Source organism: Lissotriton vulgaris, chromosome 4_1 (genome assembly GCF_964263255.1).
Source record: "Lissotriton vulgaris chromosome 4_1, aLisVul1.2, whole genome shotgun sequence".
NCBI lineage: Eukaryota > Metazoa > Chordata > Amphibia > Caudata > Salamandridae > Lissotriton > Lissotriton vulgaris.
This window is the reverse complement of record NC_141691.1, coordinates 1,126,259,707-1,126,287,323: the sequence shown is the minus strand read 5'-3', so window position 1 is coordinate 1,126,287,323 and position 27,617 is coordinate 1,126,259,707. Positions and strand designations below refer to the sequence as shown.

The 27,617-nt window shown below is 46.6% G+C and overlaps 1 protein-coding gene across 8 annotated transcripts in view; it reads right to left on the bottom strand.

Moving 5' to 3' along the window:
- Positions 1-27,617, bottom strand: part of PTPN3 (protein tyrosine phosphatase non-receptor type 3) — a 1,864,164-nt gene that overhangs the window by 437,039 nt on the left and 1,399,508 nt on the right. For all 8 annotated transcript variants that reach the window (XM_086965368.1, XM_086965363.1, XM_086965366.1 and 5 more), the window contains one exon: positions 5,740-5,796. In XM_086965368.1, coding sequence (XP_086821494.1) covers positions 5,740-5,796 — 57 coding nt within the window. The remainder of the gene's footprint in view (positions 1-5,739; positions 5,797-27,617) is intronic.

Genomic DNA, 27,617 nt, shown 5'->3' with positions numbered 1-27,617 from the left:
GTAAAGCACTTCACCTTGCAAACGCCCGTCTTCCCGTCACCCTAACACTCTTTTCTCTGACCTACCTCCCTATCTTTCGGTACGTTCCTCTTCCCCATAGAACCCTCCCTCACTAGTCCTTCCTTTTCTTCCCACGCACGTCCCGGTGTCGGTGTCAGCATACGTTTTGAGACCCGGTTCGGTCTAACGGTCCCTTCTTTCTCTTATTGCCCTCCGAGGTACCTCCTCAGCAACGGAGACGAAGAACATCCCGGGACCCTGCAAGCAGAAGATCGTCGACCAGGAAGAACCATCCCATCTTGCCGGACTACCTTAAAAATCCTGTCGGTTGACTCTCGTACCAATAAAAACCAACTATAGCCCACTACATTCGGCCTCCTTGCCTGATTTTCCGGCCCGCGACACCCCCACGATCACAGAGTCCCATGGTGAGGTGTTCTCACAGGAGACCACTACTTCTATCTTGTTTTATGTTGAGCTTGAGACAGTTGATTTTCATCCAGTTAGTAACTTCAGTCATGCAGGCTTATTTCTTTTGTTGGGGGTCTTGTTCGTGGGGGAGAGTATGACTTGAATGTTGTCGGCATAGGAGAGAATGTTTATGTTGAAGGTGCAGATGATGCCTGCCATAGGGATCCAGTATGCTTTAAGAGGGTGGGGCTGAGCAATGAACCTTGATGCACTCAGATGAGTTTGTGGGCTTTCGAGGAGTAAGGTTCAAGACTGACAGCTTGTGTTCTATCCATTAAGATGGAGCAGATCCAGCTTAGAGCAAGTCCTTGGATGTCAATCTTGAGCAGATGCCGGAGGTTGGAGAGCGAGACAGTGTCAAGTTCTGCAGAGGTCCAGGAGTTTGGGGACTGCCATGTCTCCTCTATTAAGGATTATGTGGCTGTTGTCTGTGGCAGTGATGAGTGGTGGTTCTGTACTGTGGTTGGGCCAAATCGGGACTGCATGGCATTGAGGGGTTGGTGGTTGAGTAGTTTCTTTAAGGTCTTTGTTGGGTATGGTAGGAGGGCGATGGGTCTGTAGTTGGAAACCATGTCTGTGTCAGCTGATAGTTTCTGGAACAGGGGCATGACGGTGGCATGTTTCCAGGTGTCCAGGAATGTAGCTGAATCAACAGAGGAGTTCAAGATGAGTGTTAGTGCTTCACCGATTGCTTGGAGTCCTTTTTTGAAGAAGTGGTAGGGGCAAAGGTCAGATGGGTCCCCTGAAGTGGATGATCCTCATGGTTATCTTTGAATATGATGGCAACTCCACCTCCTGACTCGTGCTGACGGTCTTGCCTGGTGATTTTGTGGCCAGCGGGGTTGGCTGCAGTGATGTCCTCTGTAGAGGCAGAGATAAGCCTTGTTTCTGTGAGGAACAGCAGGTACGGATCACAGTTGGCAAAATGTCCAATACCTCTGTGCTGTGTTTAGTGAGCAAGCAGGTGTTAAAAAGAATGCACATGCGTATGGCATGTTGTATGGTTTGGTCTGTTTGAGCGTTTCGCTGGTTTCTGTGAGTGTGAGCTAGTGGGGAGCTGGGTGGTGTTTGTGCGGGATTGATGGGTATAGGATAATGCATACAACACAGTAAAAATACAGCCAGTGACTTTAAGAATAGTGAAAAGTGATCTAAACATAAGATACTCAAAGGAAAAAACAGACGTATATTAGAATTATAAAGGAAAAGAACATTGGTTTCTGGCATAAAACCGGGGAAGGGATGTTAAATATAATCCAGTTAGGCAATCCTTATCTATTTTTGTTTTTAATAAATATAGGCATGCTTACATTCTATTGATCTTTGGCGTGTGATATATCGTATGTTTAATGGTTTAATTATCTTCTATCCTTCTATGGAACCTTAGTGCCCCCAGCAAGATGTTTACTTATAGTCTCGATGTCAGTAATTGTAGAAACACTTGTTAATGCAATCAAGCTTATCAATCTTTCTAGAGTGGATGGACTAGATTGTATTACGGCATGCACTTAAGAAAGAAATGCCAAATGATGAGGCCATCATCTCCAATCATCTGATGGATCATCCAGAATAAGATAATTACGCTGTCCTGGAAGGGAAAGCTGATTAAACCAATTTAAAAAAAAGGCAATAGAAAAGATTCAGCATCCTACCATTTTACCGGATATGGCCGAAACAAATTCTCTAAATTTGTTCTGGGAAGCTTTAACGATTGGTCTAGATATAAATGCCAGGTCCCTAAGGAATAATCTGGATTGCATCTTGGTCAAGCTACAATGAACCCATGCTTTATCCTTTAGGACACGTCTCAGAGGTGCAGTATGGCTAAATGGACTCTAAAAAGCTGTTTTGTAGACTTCAAGGCTGCTTCTAATGCTGTACATCAAATTTTGGGTCTAAATTAGAGACTCATGTTATTCCCCCTGAGTTCCTGTCAATTACACACCTGTTTCATTCAGATAATCAGGCCCAAGTAGAAGTCTCATTAAAAATGGAAGATTAACAAACAAAATTCCAATTAGAAATGGTTTAAACAGGGATGTCTGTTGGCCCCCATATCGTTTTGTCTGTTTTTAGACAATTTGCTTCAAATAGCAGCCCATTCAGTTTCACCTAAAACTGGAAGTTGTTAGTAACACTGGCTCTTTTTGTTTGCCAATGATTGTATCATACTAAACTAATTTCAATAGGGATTAAAGAAAAAAATATTTATTAAAAGTCTGGTGTTATACTAACAAAATCTGAATTATTACAGACAAAAAATGATCTCCATGGCAAAAAGGGACCTCATACTCTTGGTGGTTGACAACTACCAAATCAAATCAAATAAAATCAAGCTTTATTCGGATCATACAAAAATGTCCACAAAAGCATACTATACAATACATTTACATTTATTTATATTAAAATACAAAATATATCCAGATAATATATTGAAGACACGGCATCATAACAGTTAAAATGTACAGGATCATCATACAAATATGCTTTCATTAGTTCATAGTTCAATTTTTCTAGGTGAGCTAAATCATTCCTTTGTTTCATTGCCAACTTTATATAGCAAATTGCAGACTGACATTTTTTCCAATTTCCGTAAATAATTAAAAGCTGTTTTATAGGAGAGCAGGCTATTAACCTTAAAAAAAGGACGGAGATACGTTTTCCTAATATCTTTATAAAATTTACAAAATAATAAGAAGTGAAGGGTACTTTGTTTGGACCTACCGTCACACGGACAGTTTAGAAGTTTAGAGCACCACTTACCCCTTTTGGGGAAGGCAAATAAATAATGTAATGTGCTCATAAATAATGTAATGTGCTCAACCTTAGTCTGGTTAGGTAGAATCTATGTTGTACATTCGTTATAAAAACGAGATATGGTTGTAAGCCCATAGCAATAGGTCTCGAGATAAGATATAACAGCTTTCTTAGAACTTATAGCCTCATCTCTTAGGGCTGCCCTCGTACTTCGCAATCTACTTTTAATTCAACCTTACTAATGTTCTGTACATCTTCTGGTTGGATATCATTCACAGTTAGATTGCATTCTTCTAGAAGGCCGATAATATAACTTATCCATGGTATTCTCTTACATCGGTCTTGGGACAAACAATCTAAAATAATATCCCTCGTAAAGTGAGTTTCTTCCCTAGTCCAGACACAATGCCACAAATTTAGAGCGACCATACTAATCGAGTCGTATATATACGGTGTTCCAGTTTCTCTATGCAAGAGAGTGGAGGGAGTAGCAACAGAGACGGCTAGCAAGCGTCTTAAAGAGTTGTTTTCAAGGATCTGTAATGGCATGGTATCCGTCTGCCCCCATAGGGCCCCCTCATAACAAGTCCCTGTAATACACTTTGCTCCGTATAATTTAAGAATCTCTCGAACCGGTTTATTACCAATTTTGTGGGAGAATCTAAAAATAGCCTCCACTGTTTTCACGAATTTCAACTTGCATAGGGTTACATGTGTGTTCCAAGTACAACTACCAACTTGGCAGCTCCCTCTCATTTCGATAATTCATAAGGGACTTTCACTAATGATGCATTGATAAATGCACTAACAGGTAAAGTATGCTCATGGTGATCTATGGTTGGGAAATTTTAGAGTTAAGATGTTTAAAGTTTTCTGAGGTATGGTTGTTGAAAAAAGCTTTGTTCCTTCTAATAATTGTAATGGTCAAAGTTATCAGAACTGAGGGGATCATTACACCGTAATGGTATACGGGACCGCCCGCAAAGGGTGCGACGGTCCCGCTGTGCAAATTAGGATGCAACCGCCACCCTGGCGGTCGCACCTTGCATATAATACATTGTGGCGGGCAATGCACAATATGCATGTTGTGCATTTGCATGCACAACGTGGCAGGCACAGCGCGGTGCCTGCCACCATGTGTATACAAATGGTGGGGGTACCATGGGTACCCCCCAAGTACACGCCCCCATACCACAACCCCTGGGGTCTTGCAACAGACCCCCAAAAGTAAACTCTGCCTGACTTTCCATGGCGGTTTCTCCGCCATGGAAAGCCCTACATAACTGGGCATCCTAATAAGGATGGCGGTGTGTTACAGACACCACAACCATATTGTAGCCCTTTTCCGCCTGGTCGCATATCCGACTGCCGGAAAACCGGCGGATGGTGTTTCCGTCCGCCGGGGTCCCCTCTGGCATCGTAATATGGCGGGAGGAAATGGTAGGGGGGCAGTAGAAAATGGCGGGCGGATCACGATCAGCCCGCCATACTAATGACCCCCTGAGTGTTAATTTTTTTTTATTCAAATAATGAAATTTGACATGTCCAAGCTTTCTGTAACTTGTCATTTAGACATTCTTGAAGGTTTTAATAGCAAAAATGATCTAGCATAAAAAAGCATTAATTTATTTATGATTCTTTACCTCCCACCCAATCTAGTAGTGCGTAGATTGAGCTTCTTCAACACTCAGAAGTGCTGACTTTAGGGCACTGGGCTCAGAAACCTATGACACTTTATAAAAATACATCAATGAGAAATGCCCTTTCTAGATTAAGATTGGTGGTTACTTTAGGGTGGCAGTTGGGGGATCTAATGTTTTTTATTAAAACCAACACTGGTAAATGTATTCTTCTCCACAGGCTCATATTTTATTTTGTTGTAGTTGATTTTTAAACATACTTTATTTGCCTTTGTTTTTAAGATATTTTATTTAACCAGTACAGTGGCTATGAACCATAGGGGCAGAATGAAACAATGAATTATAATACGCCACAGCAAACTTTATTTGCACAGTAAAAAAAAATATTTCAGTGGTTTTGTGATGTATTTTAAGACCCCTTCTCTTTGTAATAAATTAACTTGATACACGTCAAATTTCCAGCCACTAAAACATTTTTTTGGAAGTTGAACACTTACTTTCAAAATATCAATATAAAAAAATGCTAAATCACAGTGGTGAAGAGCAGGGTAGAGGGGTGCAAGCAGCTAGTACCGAATATTATTTTCATTGAGCACAACACTTGGCAAGCCAAACAAAATGTCCGTGAACGCTATTATCCTATAACTAAAGATGTTTCTGGATATCAAAAAAAGAAAGCGGACCTGATTGAATGTACATGTCAAATAGTCACATCTTAGGGGGAGTAAAACATGTTTTGCACAATTTATGAGAATATTTCAAATCAATGTGTCAGTAGTTAATTAAAAAATTAAAAAACATTATGTCATGAATGGAAATAAACCAAAGGGATCACAACTCCAAATTATTTCATGCAGTGGTTTGTACTCACAGGTGATCCTGGGGTAATTCTGGACACGACTAAAGGCAGCTTCTGGTCAACGCCACCCTATTTCAAATAAAACAAGCGATTTAAGATCAAGGCTGAACATCACTTGCATATAAGCTAACCTTTCTTTAAACTTACACAAGATAAGGCTGCATTTTGAATCAACTGTAAATTACCACAATCTCATGCCTCATACAAGAAATACTGTGGGACATTGTAAACCTGTTTATGCAAATACAAGTTTGTGAAACAGCCTTTCAAAACAAACATTGCCAAGTATTGATTAGTCCCACAGAATGGGAGGTCTCCAGAGAAATTGAAAGGTTTACTCACATTTGTTTTGTATCTTATAGACTCCCAGTCATAGCCTCCTTTTTAATGTGATCAAAAACAATCACAACCTGGTTTAAGACTCTTCATCAAAATAAAACTAGCAATAAAAGCTAAGGGCCCAGGCCCATGGTGAATGTAGAGCTGTGTTTATGTCAAGTAGCCCGGAAGACTACTGTATGTTTATAGTAGACACCCCCCTACCTGAAGTTGATAAGGCATGGCCGGGCATATTATTAATACTGTGATACAGATGTAGTGCGTCAAGAACTCAACAACTAATTTGCATCTGGCTTAAGAAGAGATCATTAAGTGTTACCAATAATAGCAATGTAAGTGGTGGTTCATCAGTCAACAGGTCAGGACTACTCAAATCTTCATGATCCTTACTTGTTTGGCCACAGAGAAGCAGAATATACAGCACTACCTGTTGATGGTGCTAGGTACTGAACAGACACAACTACCTGCTGCACTTAATCAACCAGCTGTCATGGTAGAAAAGGCCCGCCAAATCTATTAGCTGGACTTTCTTCATACTGCTGGAGAATGTAAGCTGCAGGTTGTGGGAAAAGAACCCCACTTTGTGCTGCATTCTTCTGTCAGAAAGATCCCTAATCTAAATTTAATTTAAAGGGAATGTCGTAATTTTGGATCAAATTGTCTTAAAAAAGCCAGTGGTCTCATATATTAGTGTCATAAAAAGGTGTCCCGCATATGTTTGAATAAGGTACCTACCTACGTTTGTCATGGACTGAGGATCCAAGATTATGAGAGCGTTTCGTGAAGTACTACATATGTTATCGTAAGTACAAGAGTCTTAAAGAAATTACATAACACCTTGTACCTACATAATTTAACAATGCGACATATCAATACAAAAGAAATTCACACAAAGGTACAAGTAGACATTTAACTTTTGGTAGCCTCTTACGCTTTTCCAGTAGGCCAAGTATCAATACTTACTCATCTCAGATTGCCACACTTACAATCAATAATTTGCAGGTGAAAATGTTAGGACTGGAGACATGGTTCATAATGACCTTGAGTGAGATGGTCACCCAATCTGGCCTATAGTTTATATTTTTATTTTAAATTCTGAATTCAGCCCTTTGCTACATGCCTTGTTTATTTCCCCAATCAAATTCTTTGTCAGGATAGCTACCTGTAGAACAAGTTACTGGTAGAAACTTAAGCTAACCACAGATTCTTCACCTTGGAATATTCCCCAAGTGTCAGACTGGACGTGGCAAATCTTGAGCAGTACCTCCACACCGGTAGGTGGCATCAGTCGACACAGCGCCATTGTTGTTCGCTTCAGAAGTAACATAGCGGTGCACACATAGGGGCCACTCTGGTGCGTTAACATCAGTTTCTTTCGTGGCTATTTCCACATCAAAAATGTGGAGCCAAGTGAAAAACAAAGTTTGACCAGAGTGCAGTATCTAATGGGAAAGTTTAGGTGACAAGCCCAGTTTGCAGAACGGAGAACATGGGAGGGTCAGTGAGGAATCTACTGTTAGAGACCATAACAAGTGTCCTCTTTAGAAGGATGAGGTGGAGCAAAAAAGGTAAGCAACCTGATGTTCTGGCCAACATGAAGGACAGATCCGAGTGAAAGAGGCACACGTACGAAGGACCAGTTTGTCTGGAGAAAAGGTGGTGTACAGAGGGTGAAATGACAGAGTCTGAGGTTGTCTGACCCTCCTGGTCTATGTACTGGTGTTGGACCTGGGGTCACCAGATCACATAGGGTAGCCTGGCACAGTGTAGGAAGGTAGGAAGGTCTATCCTAAAGGCAAAAGTGTTAAGCTTGCGTCACACCCTTACAGTAACTCAGCGTCCATCCACTAAAAATAATGACACTACACCGTAATTTATAAAAGTAGGAAAAGCTTTATCTTTCCTTAAATTAGTTTCGTAGTTGCACGCAATTTTTCAAATCAATATCTAGACTGTTTTCCTGTAATTTTGGTATTTGTAAACATTTGTTGAAGCACAGGAACACAATTCAAGAACAAATCTTCCTTTTCATTTTTAGACTGTCATGACGTAAATTACTAGAATTCATTACATTTCCAAATAGGAAGGAAGTAAGATCTGGAGTTAATTCTGCACACTGGTACCTTGATAAAGGAATCAAACAGCTGGCGGCCTAGTATGCAATCTGCAGGACAACATAGTACATCATTTCTTACACTGCATTCAGTTTACATTTGTTCTTAAGAACATAGTTCAGGTTTCCCATTGCAAACAGGCTTGGGATTATTAGAAAGGATTACCCGCTTTATGGAGGCAGGTCTTTGAATTAAATCAATCACTTGAAAGGGGGCTATTCATCCAGGATCCCTAGTCTCATATTTACATCAGTACAGTCTTCTTTTCTCTCAGATTATCTTTCTAATTCTGGCCCCAGATTAGCCCAAGTTCGGCTTGTGTGGCACCTGAGTTATTGATTCTGATACACAGGCGCTTTTTCCGGTGACTCAGTTCGGTTGGTTTACCTCCCGGGGCTCTTCTTACACGTTTCTTGTTTCTGCTGAATGGGCCGATTACCTCATGTTTCCACAGGGGCCTTTGATGACTGCCCGGCGTCCCACTTTCCCACTTACTTGACACTCGGTGGGTGTGCAGAAGGTCCCGGGGCCTTTGTCAGTCGGGGAATATAAAGCCCCTCCTTCCGCTGCCTTCCTCGGCAAAGAAGGGCTTCTCCCTGCCCTTTCGCTTAGTCACAAAGGAGGTACCTCCCCTGTCTCTGGCCTCCGGCGAATTCGTCCCGCCTCCCTGCGCCTTTTCCTGACAGCGCAAGGCGGGACCTTCGCTCGATCGCGCTTCTGACCTTCCTTCAGGGAAACCGGGGAAGCCTCTCCCTCCCACGTCGAATCACCACAGAGGGGTAGGGGCTCCGGCAGCTTGCAGCCTCTCTCACATTCGCCGGACCGGAAACCAGGGCACCAGAGGATCCAGCAACCGGGTAAGTCCAATTTCACCACAAGGCTTCAAAAGCAGTCCTAAGGCAACCAGTTCAGGACCACGGAGGTCAAGCCGGGGTCTAGGGCAGTCTCGGAACTTGCTGAGGAGGGCAAATTCTGAAGAGATTTTTACCGGACAGTAATGAGTCTAGCAATCGGAAGACTCTAGGGCAATCTCAGCGAGGGCGAAGAGGGGCAATGAAAGAAAGCCTAGTCCCCTACAGGGGGACGTTGATCTCGCCTCACCTTCCGCCGGCTGGTATGCCCTCTCACCCCAGGAGCAGTTCAAGGTTTCTCCCACAGGGGCGTTGAAGGGGGGGTGCGATCTCCCAATTTGAGAACAGCAGGGTTAGGTCTGCTGACAAGGGGAAGTGTCGACAGCGAGGGGTAGCAGCCCCAGGGAACAGTCAAACCCTCCTACAGTGCACCAACCTCCCTGCTCAAAAGCCTCAACTCCTAACTGGACTCTTTCTGTGTCTAAAATGGCCGCCCTACAGTTGGCCTTTTTATACCCCTAGTTCCAAGTGTCCATAGAGGTCCTGAATGTTCTGGAAGCCCTCATAATGTCCTATGGCCTTAGGTCCTGAGGTGGCAGTTATGGCAGTTACTGGCCACCATTTTGTGTGACTGAGTTTTCACCAATTTTTAAGAGTCACCTAGGCCTAAAAAAACTGTAGGGTCAAGGAGTACCTAACCCCTAGGACAGCACCTAAAAATTCCAGTGAACATAAAAAACAAAGGTTAGGAGGCAGAAAGGGGACAAAAATAAATAAATAATAGGTAGGGAACACCCACAGGCGGACAGGCATCGAAGGCGGACAGGTCTACCAGCAGGCCACTAGGAAAACAGTCTTGATTGCTAATTGCAGCAGAAAGCAGCTGTGCAAGGGCTCACAGGGGGAACACATGAGGTAGGTAAGGACCAGGTGGATTTCCCTTATTGGGCCATCACGAAAGGGGAAGGAACAAATAAATATTGAAAACCTTTAATAACCTGAGTCACAACTGGTGACTTGAACAGGGTGGGTTTTTCCGGCAGCTGCAGGAAAGCTGAAACAGCCGAAAGGTAAATCTTAACAGTGCCCACGCAAGGCTATCAATAAAACAAACAGCAATACCCCCAACAGTGGAGCAGAAAGGGGGTCCACATGGCATGAGGAACATCAAGCCGCAAACTTAACCCAGAAGCAAGCACAGAATGTCTGAGTGGAGGGAAGCCTGACTGCCAAGATGACATCACAGATCTCGGGAGTAAGATCAAAATCCCTCAATTGTTACCATTCCTCTCCAGCCATGAAGTTGGAAAGTGTGAAGGTTCAAGTGTATGACCATGTCCTGTTGCTGCGAGAGAAGATCCTCCCGAAGAGACAGCCTGACCGGTGGACAGATGTTCATGAGTCTGGGATAACATACTCTCCATGCCCAAACCAGAGCCACTAGGATGACTTGGGCAGGTGTTAGAAATGGGGTTTCTGGTTGGCTAGGATATGCACCTAACCCAGGCAGAACCTACCACTCTAGTCAGGGCAAGTAAGTTCCACACCGAAGAGATTCTGTGCTCACCCTCTGGTAGCTTAGCGCAGAGCACTCAGGCTTATCATCAGAGGCAATTGTAAAGCGTATGCGCAGCACACTCATACAATAACACAATTTATACACCACAAATGAGACTCTACACCTTATTATGCAAATTAGACTGCATTGAACATAACACACAACCAAAAACAACATAAATGACATAGCGCTGTATCAGCTTTGTTGACAAACAAGCCATATCATTGCATACCATGTCGATGAGATAAGCTTTAACATCCCTGAAAACCCAGTGCAACCTGCCATGCCAGCGGAGTACCACATTAGAGGCCATGGCATTGCCCAGGGAGTTTGTGGTGTCCAGTTTACAACTAATTGTGAACTTTGCTGCATTCTGGACGTACATCAGGGCTTGGTTGAGGATGGCGCAACCCTCTTCGGGGAAACAGCTGCGCAACAGAGTTCCATACGGCACAGGAATATCTGCCCAAGAGGTGTGCGGTGTTCATGGATCACAAGGTCAAGCTGGTGCAAGAGAAACTGCTACAACCCCGGTGTGGCCCCCCTTGGTTCTTCGCATCTCTGATCTCAGTGGACGGTTGTCATGCCCCGCAGCAAGACAACAAAGAAGACTTCGAGTGGAACTGTGAGAGACAACCCAGTTACCTCACTCTGAAACAAAGCCACGGCAGCTGTCGCGGCCTCCGCCTTTCCGCCTCCATCTAGTATGGAAGGGGCCACATCATCGGTGCCCATCTCTCAAGACTATATGGACCATTTTGTACAAGAAATTCATAGCAGCATTGTGTCTCTGAAAAGAGATTTTAAGTCCTGTTTAACAGATATCCACTGCAAGGTCACTGATCTGGGAGGACGAGTGGATGACCTAGAGCATACAGGCGTCGCTCGCTCTGAAGACCAAGAAATGCTTTGGCTGAGGGTAGCAATGCTGGAAGAACAATGCATCGAGCTCCAAATGAAGCAGGAGTACCTAGAAAATGATAGCCGCCGGAATAACATCTACATCATGGGGGGTGCCGAAGGAAGCAGAGGCCAGCTATATCATGGCATTCACTGCTAAGCTTCTCCATGCGATACGTGGGGATGATGATGCCTCCACTCCGGCGCTGGACAGGGCACATCGTGTGTCGCCTTCTCGGGGGTGGACGGAGTCTGACACAGACAGTCTGACATGCCTCTATTTTCTTGTTGAAAAGGAGGAACTCATGATAGCGGCACGCAACAAAGCTACCCTGGAGTACTGTGGTTATTCTGTTCAACTCTTCCAGGACCTCTCCCCTGTTACTTTCTGCCGTTGCAGGGACATCCGGCCAATCACTGATAAGGGACTTCAAAATACGTTACTAATTGGGTCATAATTATGTTCTCATGTTCACATGGGAGGACAAGAGACCAGCATTCCGCTCCATGGCTGAAGCCAAGCAACTGCTCAGACTCCAAGTGGACCCGCCAGAGGGCGCACCATCACCTTCTTGACTACCGCCCACAGAATCCCTGAGACATGTCTGGTCTCTGGTACCACCCTGCCACATGGACAGGGCCCACCAGGCCGTGGCATCTCAGGATACCAAAAGAGACATTATTCAGCACCTCCGTGAAATGAACTCAACGCCTTACCAAGCTCCTTCGACCAAGGGTTCTCTATGAACGTACACTACCCATTGCTGCGACGTTGGATGGAAAGGGTGTAATGCATGAGGCCCACCTTGTTGGAGAACCCCCAACCCTGTGACACAGTCTGTGAGTGCCGGAACACAGGGCTCCTAGGAAGCTTGCTTGGCGGCCTGAGGCCGGTGAGGTGGATGTGCACCGACTTGTTCTGCTCTTTCTGACAGTGTTGGATCGGACTACAAGGCTCATTTACATATGAGCTGTCTTAGCTGGTGGTTTTAAACCCAGCCATCTTCGGGGGTCCGGGATGCGTGGATGATGTCTTGGATCTGCTATCTCCCTTGTCCCGTGATGGGATTCTTGCCCCGAGGCCTGAGGGTTGCCTCCTGCTGCTGGACACCCCTCTCCCCCTCGATTCAGGTCTCTGGCAAGTGACTTCTCCATTGTGGCTGGCGTACTTGTGCGCTGGTCGCAGCAGGACTTGAATGGCGCTGTTAGGCCCGTTGGCCTGCTGTAGTTTATTGTTCTCTTGTAATTTTCTTTTGCTACAGGTCACCTACTTGGAAAGGGAGTGCTCCTACACTGCCTCTGCTTGCACTTAACGGATACCTGCTTGCACGCAACAGTCCCTTCTCCTCTAAGGTCCCATCTTCTCCCCAGGTTCTTGATGAATCGTATCGCTCACCCTGCCCTTCTCGGAGATCTGAACTTCTGAGGGCGATGCCACCCTGCTGGGACACAGCCATGCCATCGCAGGCATACCATTTCATCTATGCTAGATGTCAGAGCCTTCAGCCCTCCTCCCCCTCACAATGGCCGCCCTGACACACTAAATTGCTTTCCCGTAAGTGAAGGGTCTGAACTCTCCAAATAAGAGGAAACAAATATGGCGGCAGCTCCTTTCATACGACCCAGACATCATCTTCCTCCAGAAGACTCATCTCCTAAAGGCCGACAGCCCACATATGCTTCACCCGAAATATCCTTATAATTTTAGAGTGCGTGAGAACACCAGAATAGCAGAGGGACCATTTTTTGTAAGGCAGACTTCTGTACACATGTATTTAAGACATTGTGTTATACCAATGGTCATTTTGTGAAACTTACTATACAACGTGGCTTGCACCTCCTCACATTCTTGAATGTTTATGCCCCCAATGAGGCGCAGGATCTTTTCCTTAGAGACTTACTGTGTGACCAGTGACATCTGTGGAGGGTGATATTGTCATGGGCGGGGATTTGAACTTGATCTGGGACCCGCAGCTGGATTGTACCTCTTTTACCTTTCAGGGTGCGGGGTGATGTCAGCAGCACTCAAGAAAGACCTTGCGGACATGGGCCTGGGTGGATGCCTAGAGGTACAAACACCCTGACAACTGCTATTTCTCTTTTTATTCACATGTCCACACCTCTTATTCCAGAATAAGCTACTTCTATCTCGCTCAATTTCCTCCTTAGGGACCTAGAAACTGTCACCATATCGGACATCTCCATATCAGATCATGCACATATGGAAATTGTATGGAGTTGGAACGGATGTTCGTGCCAGACACTACCTCGCTGGCGTTTCCCCTGTACCTCCTCCAGGATCCAGCAGACATGGCAGAGATTCAAAAGGGGAATACAGACTATTTTGAGCCCAATGACCTTCTTGGAACTTCGATTAACATACCTTTGGGATGGTTTTAAGTCTGCCATCAGAGGCGTTGCCTCCTACATTGCAATCGAGTATTGTAGAGGCAGGTTTAACCTCTGAAAGCACATCTCTTGAGTTTCTTGACCACACTGCTCCGTCCCGTTGTAACAGGAGACAGCTGGACCTGCTGCGTGGCCAACTCTGTGCCCACAAAACGAATAAAGCAGAGAGGGGCTTACTTACTTTGAAACAGCGATACTAGTAGGGGGAGATAAAGTGGGAGCACTCTTAGCATGCAAAATACGACAGCAACATGCTCGTACACATATAGCCAAGATCAAGACCGACACTGGTGACTGGCTTACCACTGAACAGGCAAAACAACAGGCCTTCTAGGATTTTTATCAAGCTCTTTACTTGGAGATCGGGGCATCTTGTACACTCATAGATTCCTACCTAGGCATCTGCAATTGACCCGCCCCAAGTAGAACTTTTGGAGGCCCTATTATCCTTGCAAACTACAGCAGGTCCTAAAGGATCTGGCGATAGGAAATACTCCTGGGCGTGATGGGCTCCCGGTAGCCTTCCATTGAGTCTTTTTCCCTCTCCTCCAGGACTGCCTCTTAGGGCTTTTTAATACATTCTTCTCTGAATACGGACTCACCCAGACGATGTCAGCGATGAAAATTCCTCACATCTCTAAGCCTGCCAAGGACTCGTCTCTGTGCACCTCTTACTACCCCATTGCACTTTTAAACACAGATGATAAACTCTATACCAAGAACTTGGTGAATTGCCTGGAGATAACATACCCCAGATCACCCATTTAGTAGAGAAATCCCATTGCAGTGCCATACTCTCCTTCCTTCTCTCGCTCGATGTGGAGATGGCCTTTGACCGGGTCAGCTGGCCATTTCTTACAGCGGAGCTAAAAGAAAACTTGTCTGCTTTCAAGCATGACATCTCATATTATGACTTCCCACCATGCTCCCACTGCTGTCGTTCCGGTTAATGGCTTTCACATAAAGCCAATACACTTAATGAGGGGTAATCGGCTTGTATGACCTCTGTCGCCTTTATTGTTTGCTCTAGCGGTGGAATCCCTAGCTTTCATCGTTGGCGTCCCCTTTGTAGGCAGAAAACATAAATTCAGTAAGTTTGCAGACAATCTTCTGCTTACGCTCACTCAGCCCATGTCTTCTTTTCCAGTGGTGGTCCTTGCTTTGACTGCTTTTGAAGAGGTCTCCGTCTTCCGGGACAAAATTTCTAAATCCCAAGCGCTAAATCGCACAATACTCAGGCAGGATCTTCCCACTATCCAGGCTCTCGCTCCCTTCCAGTGGGCTCCACATGACATTCACTACAGAGGTCTCAAGCTGACCCCTACCCTATCGACTTGAATGAGAGGTAACGGCGTCCCATATCGAAAATATGTCATAGACAACATTCATTGTTGGCGGCCCATACACGTGTCCTAGCCAGGGGGGCTCAACACGTTAAGGTGTCTAGCCTTCCCAGGGTCCTATACTTGTTCCAAACGCTCCCCATGCCCATTCCCTACAGGATATCATACATCTTCAAGAAGATATTTGTGCCTTCATTTGAGGAGGGAGACGGCCCAGATTCTCCAACCCCGTTTTAATGCTCCCTAGAGACCGAGGTGGCTAGCATGTCCCAATTTCTTGGAGTACTACTGGGTGGCTCACCTTCACTTTATATCTAAGTGGGTGGGGAAGGAGAGAGAGAAACATGGATTTCACATGGACTGGTCGGTCACTTGCAGACCTCTCTGGGATCTTGCCTGGCTTACTAAACATGCACACCACGGAGTGCTTATCTTGTGACCCTATCAGGACCGTCCTACAAATTTGGGACAAGATTATGCTTCAACGCAGACTTGTCACGTTCCCCTCCCCCAACACTCCCTTGGCACGTAATTCTTAAGTCACTCGGGCCCTAGAACCACATTCATTTCGTACTTGGGAAGCAGGCGACTTTCGTACATTGCGTGACCTTTTCGTAGGCACCTCTATCAAAACATTTGATCACTGTAAACATGAATTTCACATACACGAAACGGCCAGCCTGTAATGCTGCCAATTGCGTCACTGGGCACTCTGAACACACAGGGTGCGACAAGACAACTTACCCCTTTTGAAGCATTAGTTAGGGCTCATGACGGCACAAGAGGTTTGATCTCCTGCACCTACCAAGTCCTCCAACATTCCGTTATGACACGTTCTCATGCACATCAAACACAATAACATTCAGACACCACTGAGGATATCTCGCACAAGCAACGGGAGACTCTTGTGAGATATTCTCAGAATACACCGCAGTATACCACAATGTAAAACAGCCTATAAACGGATGACACGGTGGTACTATACACCGGCCCGCCTTCATGCTATTCATCACACTACATTGGATCTTTGCCGGTGCTGTAATGCAGCCCCAGGAGATTTCAACACATTTGGTGGTTGTGTTTGGTCATAACCACCTACTGGTAAGAAATTCGGGGCCACATCAAGGGTGTGATGCGCTTCCCCCTACCTAACTCTTATATTACTATTATCCTGGGTATACTTGAAGCTATGACATGCAGATTGGCACCTGGGGGTCATATGCTGGGGGCTGCTATACAACTTATTGCCCTTCACTGGAAACAGTGATCCGCCCCTCCTGTGGTCTCCTAGTTCACTTGATTGTGGCAAATTATGTCCATGGAGCTCTTGGATTGCACACACCAAAACCACATTTACACATATCTGACAGCCTCTGATAAGCTTATTTTATGCACCTGGAGTACACTCCCTATTAGGCAGCACGGAAATACTTGATTCTCCATAAAGTCACAAAGAGGGATAAGGTATGGGCTAAGACTGTTTTCTATCAACATCACCCATGACATAGAACTCTAGGAGTAACCGATGGGTTACTTACCTTTGGTAACGATGCATCTGATAGATACACAGTCTAGCCACAGATTCCTTAACTTAGAATATCCCCAGGCGTCAGAATGGATCTGGAAAACTTTCCGCAGCAGCACCACTGCGCGCCGGGGGCGGCGCCGCACGGCTCCGCCCCGACGTCATCCACGGCTGTGACATCAGCGAAGCCATATATGCCCCTCCCAGGGCGCTGACGTCAGTTTTGGTCAGGGAAACTTTTTTGCGCCACAAGGCGGAGCCACCACCAAAAACTGTGAGAATATGGGAACAGTGTGCAAAAATTGAAGAAAATTTGAATCACAAAGGACAGTGCCAGGAACTGTATCCTGCAAACCAGTAGAAGGAAGAGCTGAGCACGCTCTGAGAAGCATCCCCAGAAATGTGAAGGCCAAACCACCTGTGGAGGTAGAGGAAGTTGTGAAAAAACAGCATGGCAGACGACAGAAGCCTGCAACTATAATATATAATTGTGAAGGATCACAATTCCAGAACATAGGAGCAAGGACAATTTCACCATAAGACATCACCAGAAAAGACGTTGCAACACCAATAAAAGACAGATAGAATGTTGCAGAGCCTATAGACTTGCAGGGGTGGTAAGAGACCCCAAGGTGACGGAGAAGGGGAAAGCGGAGGGTGGGAAAAAACCTGACTAGATTTCACACCGTACGGTACAGGGTTGGAAAGGACGCATGACATATAAGCATGCAGCCAAATCACGGTAACAGGCGGAGCAGAACAAGGAAAACAGAATTAAATGAAATGAAATGAAAAAGGCACTTGTAAAGCGCATGGCTACCATGAGGTCTCCCAGCGCTAAGAATGAACACTGTGTGTCGGAGTGAAGTGAAAAATTCCCCCTGTAGAAAGGCAAGCCACCCTGATGGAGGCTTACACAGAAACCCCCACCTGAAAAGGTCCTTGCAGATCGGGGAGGACGGGTGGGGGTTAAGAAATCTGTGCTAGACGGTCTCTCAGCCAGATACATTGTTATCGAATATAAGTAACTCGCCCATCTGATAGCGATATCTAGCCACAGGTTCCTCAACTTAGAATAGATACCAAAGCCATACCCAAAGTGGAGGCGGGTCTGCAACTGAACCCCATGAAGTTCCCAAGGGAATGTAGCCGTCAATAAGGTGACGATACACAGTGGGGACCGCAAGCCAGCACAGCCACACCAGAGCATGAAACTCATAAAAGAGCAGAAAACATGGGGAGTCAAAGGCACCACAAGCCGTCCATGAACAGCATGAAAACCCCCCGTATGTATACCGGGTGAGAGAAAGAAAACACATACCAGATATGTAGGTGTGGAAAGGAAAGTCCAGGACCTCGCAAGAAGTGGAACTGCACCTAGGGTCTGAACCATCCACGTGATGACAGTAAGTAAGACCCAGAGAGATGGCAACTGGTATGACAGAGTTAGCGCATACCGGTGCAGGATGCACAACAGTGGCAAGAAGCACTGTTGAAACCCGCCCGCAAAAATACGTGTGACAGCAGAGGTAGGATGCCAACCCACGTCCAGAGAATGCCGGTGGTACAAAAACAGAAGACACACCAGTACATCGTCGGTCAGTCACATATACGTGAAAGGGACGACGGAAATCAGCAAATGCGCCCAAAACAGGACTTACAGTAAGAACGATAGTCAAGCGGAAGACTAGGAGGTACATAAGCACACCCTGTGGACGTTAGAACCACATGAAGGTGTAGCAAACACCCTCCTATAGGGTAGGGTGAACAGCCCAGATGCGGGAGACGAAACAGCAAGAAGGCAACCAGCAAGAAGGCAACCAGCAAAAAGGGGACCAGGCAAGCGGGACACCTATATAAGAACTTGTATCACAAGCAGACTGGGTCAAAAACCACGGACACCTTATTAAGAAACTTTGCCAGCTAGATTCTACTGAGTAAGAGCACAGCAGACAACAAATAAGAAGAAAGACGCTAAAAAATGAAGTGTAATAAAAGTCTAGTCTAGGCCATGCGAAAAGCACCATCAGAAATGCGGAAGCAGTACTGGACAGGACAATGTCCAGGTCCATAAGCAACATCCGCCCCTCGCCCGGGAGGAACAGCAGCCCCCGCAAGACAGAGGAGGTGAAGGACCTAGGCACAATAGTGGGAACGGTTGGGACCAACCTAGAAGTCCCGGGACCCAAGAAGAGAGTATCCTGAAGAGAACACTCCCTTTGAGAGTATCAGAGAATGAACCCAAAGCAGAAGCGTGGAAAACACCTGCGTGGCAACAGCAGGGAAAGAGGAATAACTGCTCTTGTGTGTTATGAGGCCATAAGACAATGCACAGCAGAGACAGAGATCTAATCCTCTACCTTGAAAGAAAAGCCCAGTAAGGGCTGACAACATAAACAGACCAGGGTGTATCCAAGTTTGCGCTAATAGTAATAAACGTACCGCACAGCGGCGTTTGTCCCTTACAAAGCAAGGATCGGCGTAGGGACGCGGAATAGAAGAAAACGGACGTAAGCGCGCCGGGAGGGGCCTATATGGCTCCGCTGACGTCACATCCGTGGAGGACTTCAAGGTGGAGCCGTGCGGCGCAGCCCCTGTCAGGCAGAGGTGATGAAGCGGAGTTTTCCGGATCCAGTCTGAAGCCTAGGGATATTTTAAGTTATGCAATCTGCAGCTAGATGTCTCTATCAGATTGAAATTGTCTGTAAATTCTTATATTATGGTTAAGACCATTCCTACGATGTAACCTTATCTCTTTAACACACATCATTCCTGGGATCACCACTTGTTAACCCGGTTTAGGATGGGACTCAAAATATTATTCATCTTTTACTTTGGGTCATTGGATACATGATAATATTTATCTTTCTCCTTGTGATAAGGTGTCCCTACAATGCACTTTTTTTATTTCTATTTTATGTGTCACTGGGTAAGAAGTTTCTTGTACTCATTCTTAAAAATGCCAGCTTTGCACAGTGTAGGCCCACACTTCTTTATATACACATGCTTACATTGCACCTGCTATCAGGATCCGGAAACCTACTAACGCACAAGTTACTTACCTTCGGGAACGATCTATCTGTAAGAAACATTAGTAGTGATCGGTTCCTTACCTTAGAATTACCCCCAGGCGTCAGACTGGATCCGGAAAGTTTTTCGTCAGCAGTACCCATGCGCGTCAGTAGGCGTCGTCGTGTGGCTCCGTGTGTGTCATTGGAGTCTTTGGCGCCGGGTTGACGTCGCTGGAATTACTTAGACGCGCCCATGCGCGCTGACATCAGTTAGTCAAGTCAAGTTTAAATTTGTATAGCGCACTACTCACCCAGAGGGTCTCAAGGCGCTTGAGGGAGGGGGGAGCTTTACTTATCAAATATCCAAGTTTTTAGTTGTTTTCTGAAGGAGAGGTGGTTCTGTGTGAGGCGGAGGTGGGTGGGGAGGGAATTCCAGGTCTTGGCCGCTAAGTAGGAGAAGGATCTTCCTCCCATGGTGGAACTTTGGATGCGTGGAATTGTGGCGAGGGCTTGATTGGACATTCGAAGTTGGCGGGTGGGGGTGTAGAAGGACAGGCGCGTGTTGAGGTATTCGGGTCCTAGGTCGTAGAGGGCTTTGTGTGCGTGGGTGAGGAGGCGGAAGGTTATTCTCTTGTTGACGGGGAGCTAGTGGGGGTCTTTTAGGTGACCGGAAATGTGAGCTTGGCGGGGGATGTCTAGGATGGGTCTGGCTGAGGCGTTTTGGATGCGTTGGAGTTTTTTCTGTAGTTTGGCTGTGGTTCCGGCGTAAAGGGTGTTTCCGTAGTCTAGTCGGCTTGTGACCAGTGCATGGGTGACCGTCTTTCTTGTTTCGTTGGGGATCCAAGGGAAGATTTTGTTGTGCATACGTTGGATGTTGAAGCATGAGGATGAGACGGCGTTGACTTGTCTGGTCATCGAGAGGGAGGAGTCCAGGATGAAACCCAGGTTACGTGCGTGGCCCGTTGGTATGGGTGCAGTTCCCAGGGCCGGTGGCCACCATGAGTCGTCCCAGGCGGAGGGGGAAGATCCTAGGAGGGGGAAGATCCTAAGATGAGGACTTCCGTTTTGTCCGAGTTTAGTTTTAAACGGCTGTTTTTCATCCACTCGGCTACTTCTTTCATCCCTTTGTATAGGTTGGTTTTGGCGGTGTTTGGGTCTTTGGTGAGGGATAGGATCAGCTGAGTGTCGTCTGCGTAAGAGATTATGTTGAGGTTGTGTTGGCGCGCAATGGATGCGAGGGGACTCATGTATACGTTGAAGAGGGTGGGACTGAGTGAAGATCCTTGGGGTACGCCGCAGATGACTTCGGTGGCCTCTGATCTAAAAGGTGGGAGGCGGACTCTCTGGGTTCTTCCGGCAAGGAACGAGATTATCCAGTCCAATGCTTTTCCTTGTATTCCGAAGTTGCTGAGGCGTTGTATAAGGGTGTTATGACAGACTGGGGCAGCAGTTTCTCTGTTGTCCAGTAGAGTTTGAATGCCGTCTGTTGCTGCGATGAGGGCAGTCTTGGTGCTGTGTTTGGCTCGGAAGCCAGATTGTGAAGGGTCGAGGGATTTGTTGGATTCGAGGAAGGCGGCGAGTTGACTGTTGACAGCTTTCTCAATGACTTTGGCAGGGAATGGGAGGAGCGAAATGGGGCGGTAGTTCTTAAGTTCAGTGGGGTCTGCTGTAGGTTTCTTCAGGAGGGTGCTGAGTTCAGCGTGTTTCCAGCTTTCCGGGAAGGTGGCGGAGTTGAGGGAGCAGTTGATGGCGTCTCGGAGATGGGGTGCGATAATGGAGTTTGCTTTGTTGAAAATGTGGTGGGGGCATGGGTCGGTTGGCGATCCTGAGTGAATGGTGTTCATCAGGCGGATGGTGTCTTCAGTGGTGATTGGGTTCCAGGCGTAAAGGTTGTTGGAGGGGGTTTTTGGTTCGGAGGTAGGTGGGGTGGGCTGGTCTCCAAAGCTGTTATGTATGTCAGCGATTTTGTTGTGGAAGAACGAGGCTAGAGAGTCGCAGTGGTCTTGGGAAGGAATGATGTAGTTGGTGCAGGCGGTGGGGTTGGTAAATTCTTTGACGATGTTGAATAGTTCTTTGCTGTTGTGGGCGTTGTTGTCGATCCTTGAATGCTGATTTCTTAGTGGATCGGATCAGTTGGTGGTGTTTGCGGGTGGCGTTCTTGAAGGTGGTCATGTTGTCAGTGGTTGGGTTTTTTCGCCAGGCTTTCTCGAGGGTGCGACAGATCTTCTTGGATTTCTTAAGGTCATCATTAAACCAGGGGGATTTTTTGCTGCCTTGCTTGATTTGATGGTTTTTCAAGGGTGTTAATTCGTCCGCGCTGTGGGTGATCCATTGTGTGAGGTTGGTGGCTGCTTGGTTTGGGTCAGATGATTTTGCAGGAGGGTTTTGTTGGAGCGATGTGAAGAGCTGGTCGGTGGTAATTTTATTCCAGTTTCTCTGGGGAATCGGTTGTGGGTGTTTGTGGGTCGTAGTTTTTTTGTAGTTGAAGTGAACGCAGCTGTGGTCCGTCCAATGGAGAGCTGTGGTGTGATTAAAGGAGATGTGCTTGCTGGAGGTGAAGATTGGGTCGAGCGTGTGCCCGACAAAGTGGGTGGGAGTGTCAACAAGTTGTTTGAGTCCGAGATTGGCAAGGTTGTCCAAAAGGGTGGTGGTGTTGCTGTCGTTGTTCTTTTCCAGATGGAAGTTGAGGTCTCCCAGTAGGATTTAGTCCTCGGAGGGGAGGGCGTGGGGGCTGATGAAGTCAGTGATGTCTTCGCTGAATTGTGAGCGGGGTTCGGGTGGTCTATAGATGAGGGTGCCCCGGAGTGTGGTCTTAGGGTCGGTGTGAATCTGGAAGTGAAGGTGTTCGGTGGTTGTGAGGTTGTCATCGGAACTGGTTGTGATGCGGATGGTGTTCTTATGAACGATGGCGATTCCTCTTCCTATTTGGTTGATGCGGTCCTTTCGGATGATCTTGTAGCCGTTCGGGATGGCAATGGCGATGTCGGGCGCTGATGAGGCGTTCATCCAGGTTTCTGTAAGGAAGGCGACGTCCGGCGATGTGCTGTCGAGTAGGTTCTAAAGTTCAATGGCATGTCTGTGGATCGAGCGGGTGTTGAGTAGGATGCACTTCAGGTGGTTAGTGTCGGTGCTCTGATTGGAGTCTGTGGATTTGGTGTGGGTCCTGATGCAGTCGAACTTGCAGGAGTGGCAGGTGAAGGGTTCATGGGTGTGTCCTGGGGCGGCTTGGTAGCAGTCTGGGAGACGGCCGGAGTTGAGTACTGAGAGGGTAGCGGAGTCATACGTTATGCGGGTGGAGAGGAGTTTGCGGGAGCCAGGGGGTCTGGCGCTGGGCGCGGTCCAGGCGCGGACAGGCGTAGACAGGCTTACCTTCGGCGCGCATGGAGCGCGACCGCTGCACGTGAACGCTGCGCGCAAAAGCATCTGTCATAAGTGGATAGTGGAGGGGGGTGGGGCGAGGGAGGAGCAGCTGGGAGGCGGGAGCGGGGTGGATGGACGGGCTGGGAGGCAAACAAACAACAAAATGGCAGTAGAAATAAAAGCGAAACCAGGTGATGCGAACACTCAGGCAATGCGATCTAGCGCTACGATACCAATGTGGCCCAATTGACAATGCAGGCAATGTAACAGTGTAGCGCTGCGCTACGATTCCAATCTGGCACAGTTAAAGCAGGCAATATAGCAGTCCAGCGCTACGATGTCAGGGAGCGTGGGGAGCGACCGCCTCAGCAGGAAACAGGATGGTCCCAGCGCTAGGGCAGCCAGGACGATTCCTTTGCTGTCTGCGGGAGGGAGGAGACGCTGGGAGGCGGGAGCGGGGTGGAGGGACGGGCTGGGAGGCAAACAAACAACAAAATGGCAGCAGAAATAAAAGCGAAACCAGGCGATGCGAACACTCAGGCAATGCGATCTAGCGCAACAATACCAATGTGGGCCAATTGACAATGCAGACAATGTAACAGTGCAGCGCTGCGCTACGATACCAATCTGGCACAGCCACCAATAATACAGAGCCATGCAAGAAACTGACCACTGTTGTTATGATGCTAGGGCCCTGAAAGGGATGACCTTACCCCTAGAAATCAGTTCGCAGAATGGGGAGGATGGGTGGGCGATAAGGAATCTATCACTACTAATGTTTCTTATAGATATATCGTTACCAAAGGTAAGTAACTTGTGCATCTGAAAGAAAGATTCCTTACCTTAGAATAGATACCCCAGCAATACCAACACCGGTGGTGGGTCTGCGAATCAAAATCACACCAGAAAGTCCTAGAGAACAGAACAGCCAAAGAAGCCATCTCTCAGGACTTGGCTGTCCAGGCAATAATGCTTGGTAAACATGTGCAGCAAAGCCCATGTAGATGCCTCACAGATGTCATGTAAGCGAACTCCCCGTCACAAAGCAGTAGTGGCTGCCGTCGTCCTGGTAGAATGGGCGCGTAGCCCTACCGGAGGCTCCTTTTTAGCCAAAGAATAACAAGTCTTAATGCACAGATTGACCCACCGAGAGAGGTCCGCTTGTGCATGGCACAACCTTTATTGGAGCCCACGTAGCCAGCAAAGAGCTGGTCATCCAGCCGGAACTGTTGTTTGCGGTTCAGATAGAAAGAGTGCGCACTTTTTGGGTCCAGACGGTGCAGCCTCTTTTGAGGGATGCAGAGGCGGAAAGAAGGTGGGCAAAGTGATGGTCTGCCCAATGTGAAAGGCATTGACAAAATTTGGCAGAAAAGATGGACAAGTCCGCAGAACAACTTTGTCCGGATGGACTGAGAGAAATGGAGGCTTAGAAAAAAAAGCCTGAAGCTCACTCACTCTTCTGGCGGATGTGATGGCCACCAGGAAAGCAGTCTTTAAAGTGAAATGACAAAGAAGACAGTTGTGAAGTGGCTCAAAGGGAGCACACATCAGATAAATACGAGGTTCAAGTCCCACTGAGGCATTATGAAAGGAGCAGGAGGGAAAAGATGAGTAATGCCTTTTAGGAATCTATTTACAACAGGAGACTTGAAAAGGGAAGTCTGACCTAGAAGCCGTAAAAAAGGCTGAATGTGCGGAGAGATAGCCCTTGATTGTGCCCAGAGCAGAGCCCTGCTGGGCAAAAGAAAGTAGAAAGAGGAGGACCTCTGAAAGAGGGGCAGAAAGGGGATCCACAGCCTTTGCTGTGCACCATGCCACAAGTTTATTCCACCTTCAGGCGTATACCATTTTAGTGGAGGGACACCTGGCTGCCAAGATGACATCACACACTTCGGGAGGCAGGTAAAAAGACGTCAACTGCCGCCGCTCAATCTCCTCACAAGGAGGTGGAGAATGGACATGTTCGGGTGGAGTACCTTCCCCTGCTGCTGTGACAGAAGTTCCTCCCGAAGAGGCAGACGGAGTGGGGGATCGATCGCCATGCTGAGTAGCTCAGAATGCCATACTCTTCAAGCCCAGTCTGGAGCCACAAGAATGACTTAAGCCCAATCGCGCTTGATCATCTTCAGCACTTTGGGTAGAAGTGGTATAGGTGGAAAGGCATAGGTGGAAAGGCATATAGTAGACCGCAACTCCTTTCGCAAAGAAAAGCGTTGCCTAGCAAGTGCCACCTTCGAAATTCCAAAGTGCAGAACTGATGACAATGCACGTTCTCTTCGGTGGCGAATAGATCTAACCAAGACTCTCCCCACTGCTGTAAGAGACCTTGCGCCACGTCCGAGTTTAGATGCCATTCATGATCGATCATGCACCGGCAGCTGACTTTTCCGCCCTGGCATTCAGAGAACCTGTCAGGTGTTGAACCACCAGGGAAATTCCCTTGTCGTGTTCATATCTAGGACCCTAATTCTATATTCCCGATTTATGCCCTTGTGAGGTTATAATCAATAATATCCTGATAAAGGCATAAGAATCAGATTCATATTCAGTAATAGCCCATGCAATCCAAAGCACAGCACAGCTATTCCCTATCGACTCCTAGAAAGCACAACGCGTTCTTTAAACAAACCAAGCCTCCAGCAGCCCAGGAACCCCCCCTGCTTTTGTTTTGATTTGAACAAGAACTCCTGAAGTTCAGCAAGAACTGTTAGTTCTTGGTGACGTCTTATGTCCAACCTTACGTCAAACACGGCATCTTTCAGGTATAAAATGCCAACAGTTGCCTTAAGCAAACACACAGTGGTTTGGAGCAGAGCGGCCATCTACTTGCCCTAGAGCCCAGCTGATGCGAGTGCCCACGGAAGCCGCCCCTCCTGTTTGACGCAATGAGAGAGACGCTGTCTTTTTCTCCAGCCGAGAAAATCCAGCTCCGGTGTTTCCAGCCTACCCTTGCGGGTTGCTGGAATATCGAGTCAGGAGTAAAGAGATACCAGACCTCCCACATTCTATTACCAAGGTACGGAGCTGACTAAACCCTTAAAGAAAATTCTTGATGCAGATACTTGGCAAAATTATCTTAACCAACTTAACTTTTATCTGCTACTTACTCATCCCTTCCCATGTATTAGCCTTAGGTCAGGTACACCGGGGTAAGCTTAGTTAGAAGCACCAGTTGAGTACGTTAGTCAATGTATTTGTGTATGTATATATTTTATCCATTTTAAAGTATCATATGGCTAAGAAACCATATCAATGCTTTTACAGTATTATTTCATAATACTACTTTTACTGTGCACACTTTACTTTACTCTAAGTATTTCTACTGTGGCAATTCACTTCTCTTGTATGATAAAGAAGACTGCTCAATAAATAACACCTTTTTATTGAAAACGCCCATCTCTCTATTTCTCTGCACTCTGGTGAAACTAAGTATGCACTGCTGACTGAGTGAAATAGCCGTCTATTGTTTTCACACAACTCTAGAGATATACTCTTATTCTGAGGGAGCAAAGTTGTCATGTTTATGCGGTTTTCGGAAACTGAATCCCTTCTTGTCTGAGCCAGGGGGATTTGTCCCTCCCTATTCATTCAAGAAAGTCTCCAGTGAGACCTCTGAGCTAGCTGGCGCAAACCTAAATTAAGTTTAACATAGTCAGTAGAGACCTACATGACCTCAGTCCTACGTCTACACTGCTGTTTATGTTATTCCAATGCGCAGAGCCTATTTGGAAAATAGGAACTACACTACATGGCACCCAACGTGGGGCAAGGCGATAATCTAAAGCAAGACACTAGAGTAACTCAGTCGTGCTTTTTCACACAGAACCCTTTCCCCGTAAAAACTCCAATAGACGTCTGGAGTGGGTGAAAGGTTAATATCCGCCGGAACTTAGTAGGATGAGAATCCTATGTATTCATTTTTGGTTTGATCAACGTTGAAGGATACAGTGTTCCAAAATATTGTGCACCTAATCTTTGTTTACTTGAAACTCGATCTGCAACAAGAAACTTTCAGTCAGTTAAATGGCAGAAAGTGACGAAGAGAGGGAGCGAGCTAGACTAGCAGCTCATCTCTTAGAAGAAGACGTAAGTCTCCATGTAACTGAACCGGATGCAATACTCATTCCGGTCATTGTAAGAAGAACTATAACTCTAAAACGTATAGAAAATGGACTGACAGCACGAGGTGGTACAGTCATATTCGTGATAGAGGCACATGAATATCGGCAGACAGAGGTATTCTATTCATGGATACATTTTCTAGCAGCACACGCTACGACAAAAGACTTCCACTATTACAAAATAGAGGAACCCCCGGATGAATGCACTCCTTTCGAGGAGATTGAAATCCCACTAAAATACCAAGAGCACCTGCTCTGGTTTAAAGGCGCCCTAAAACATAAAGATCACATTACCAGGCTCGGTCCACTAGGTAGACCAGGAGCAACGTGGCCGGTTCTAGCCAGCTACACACCACATC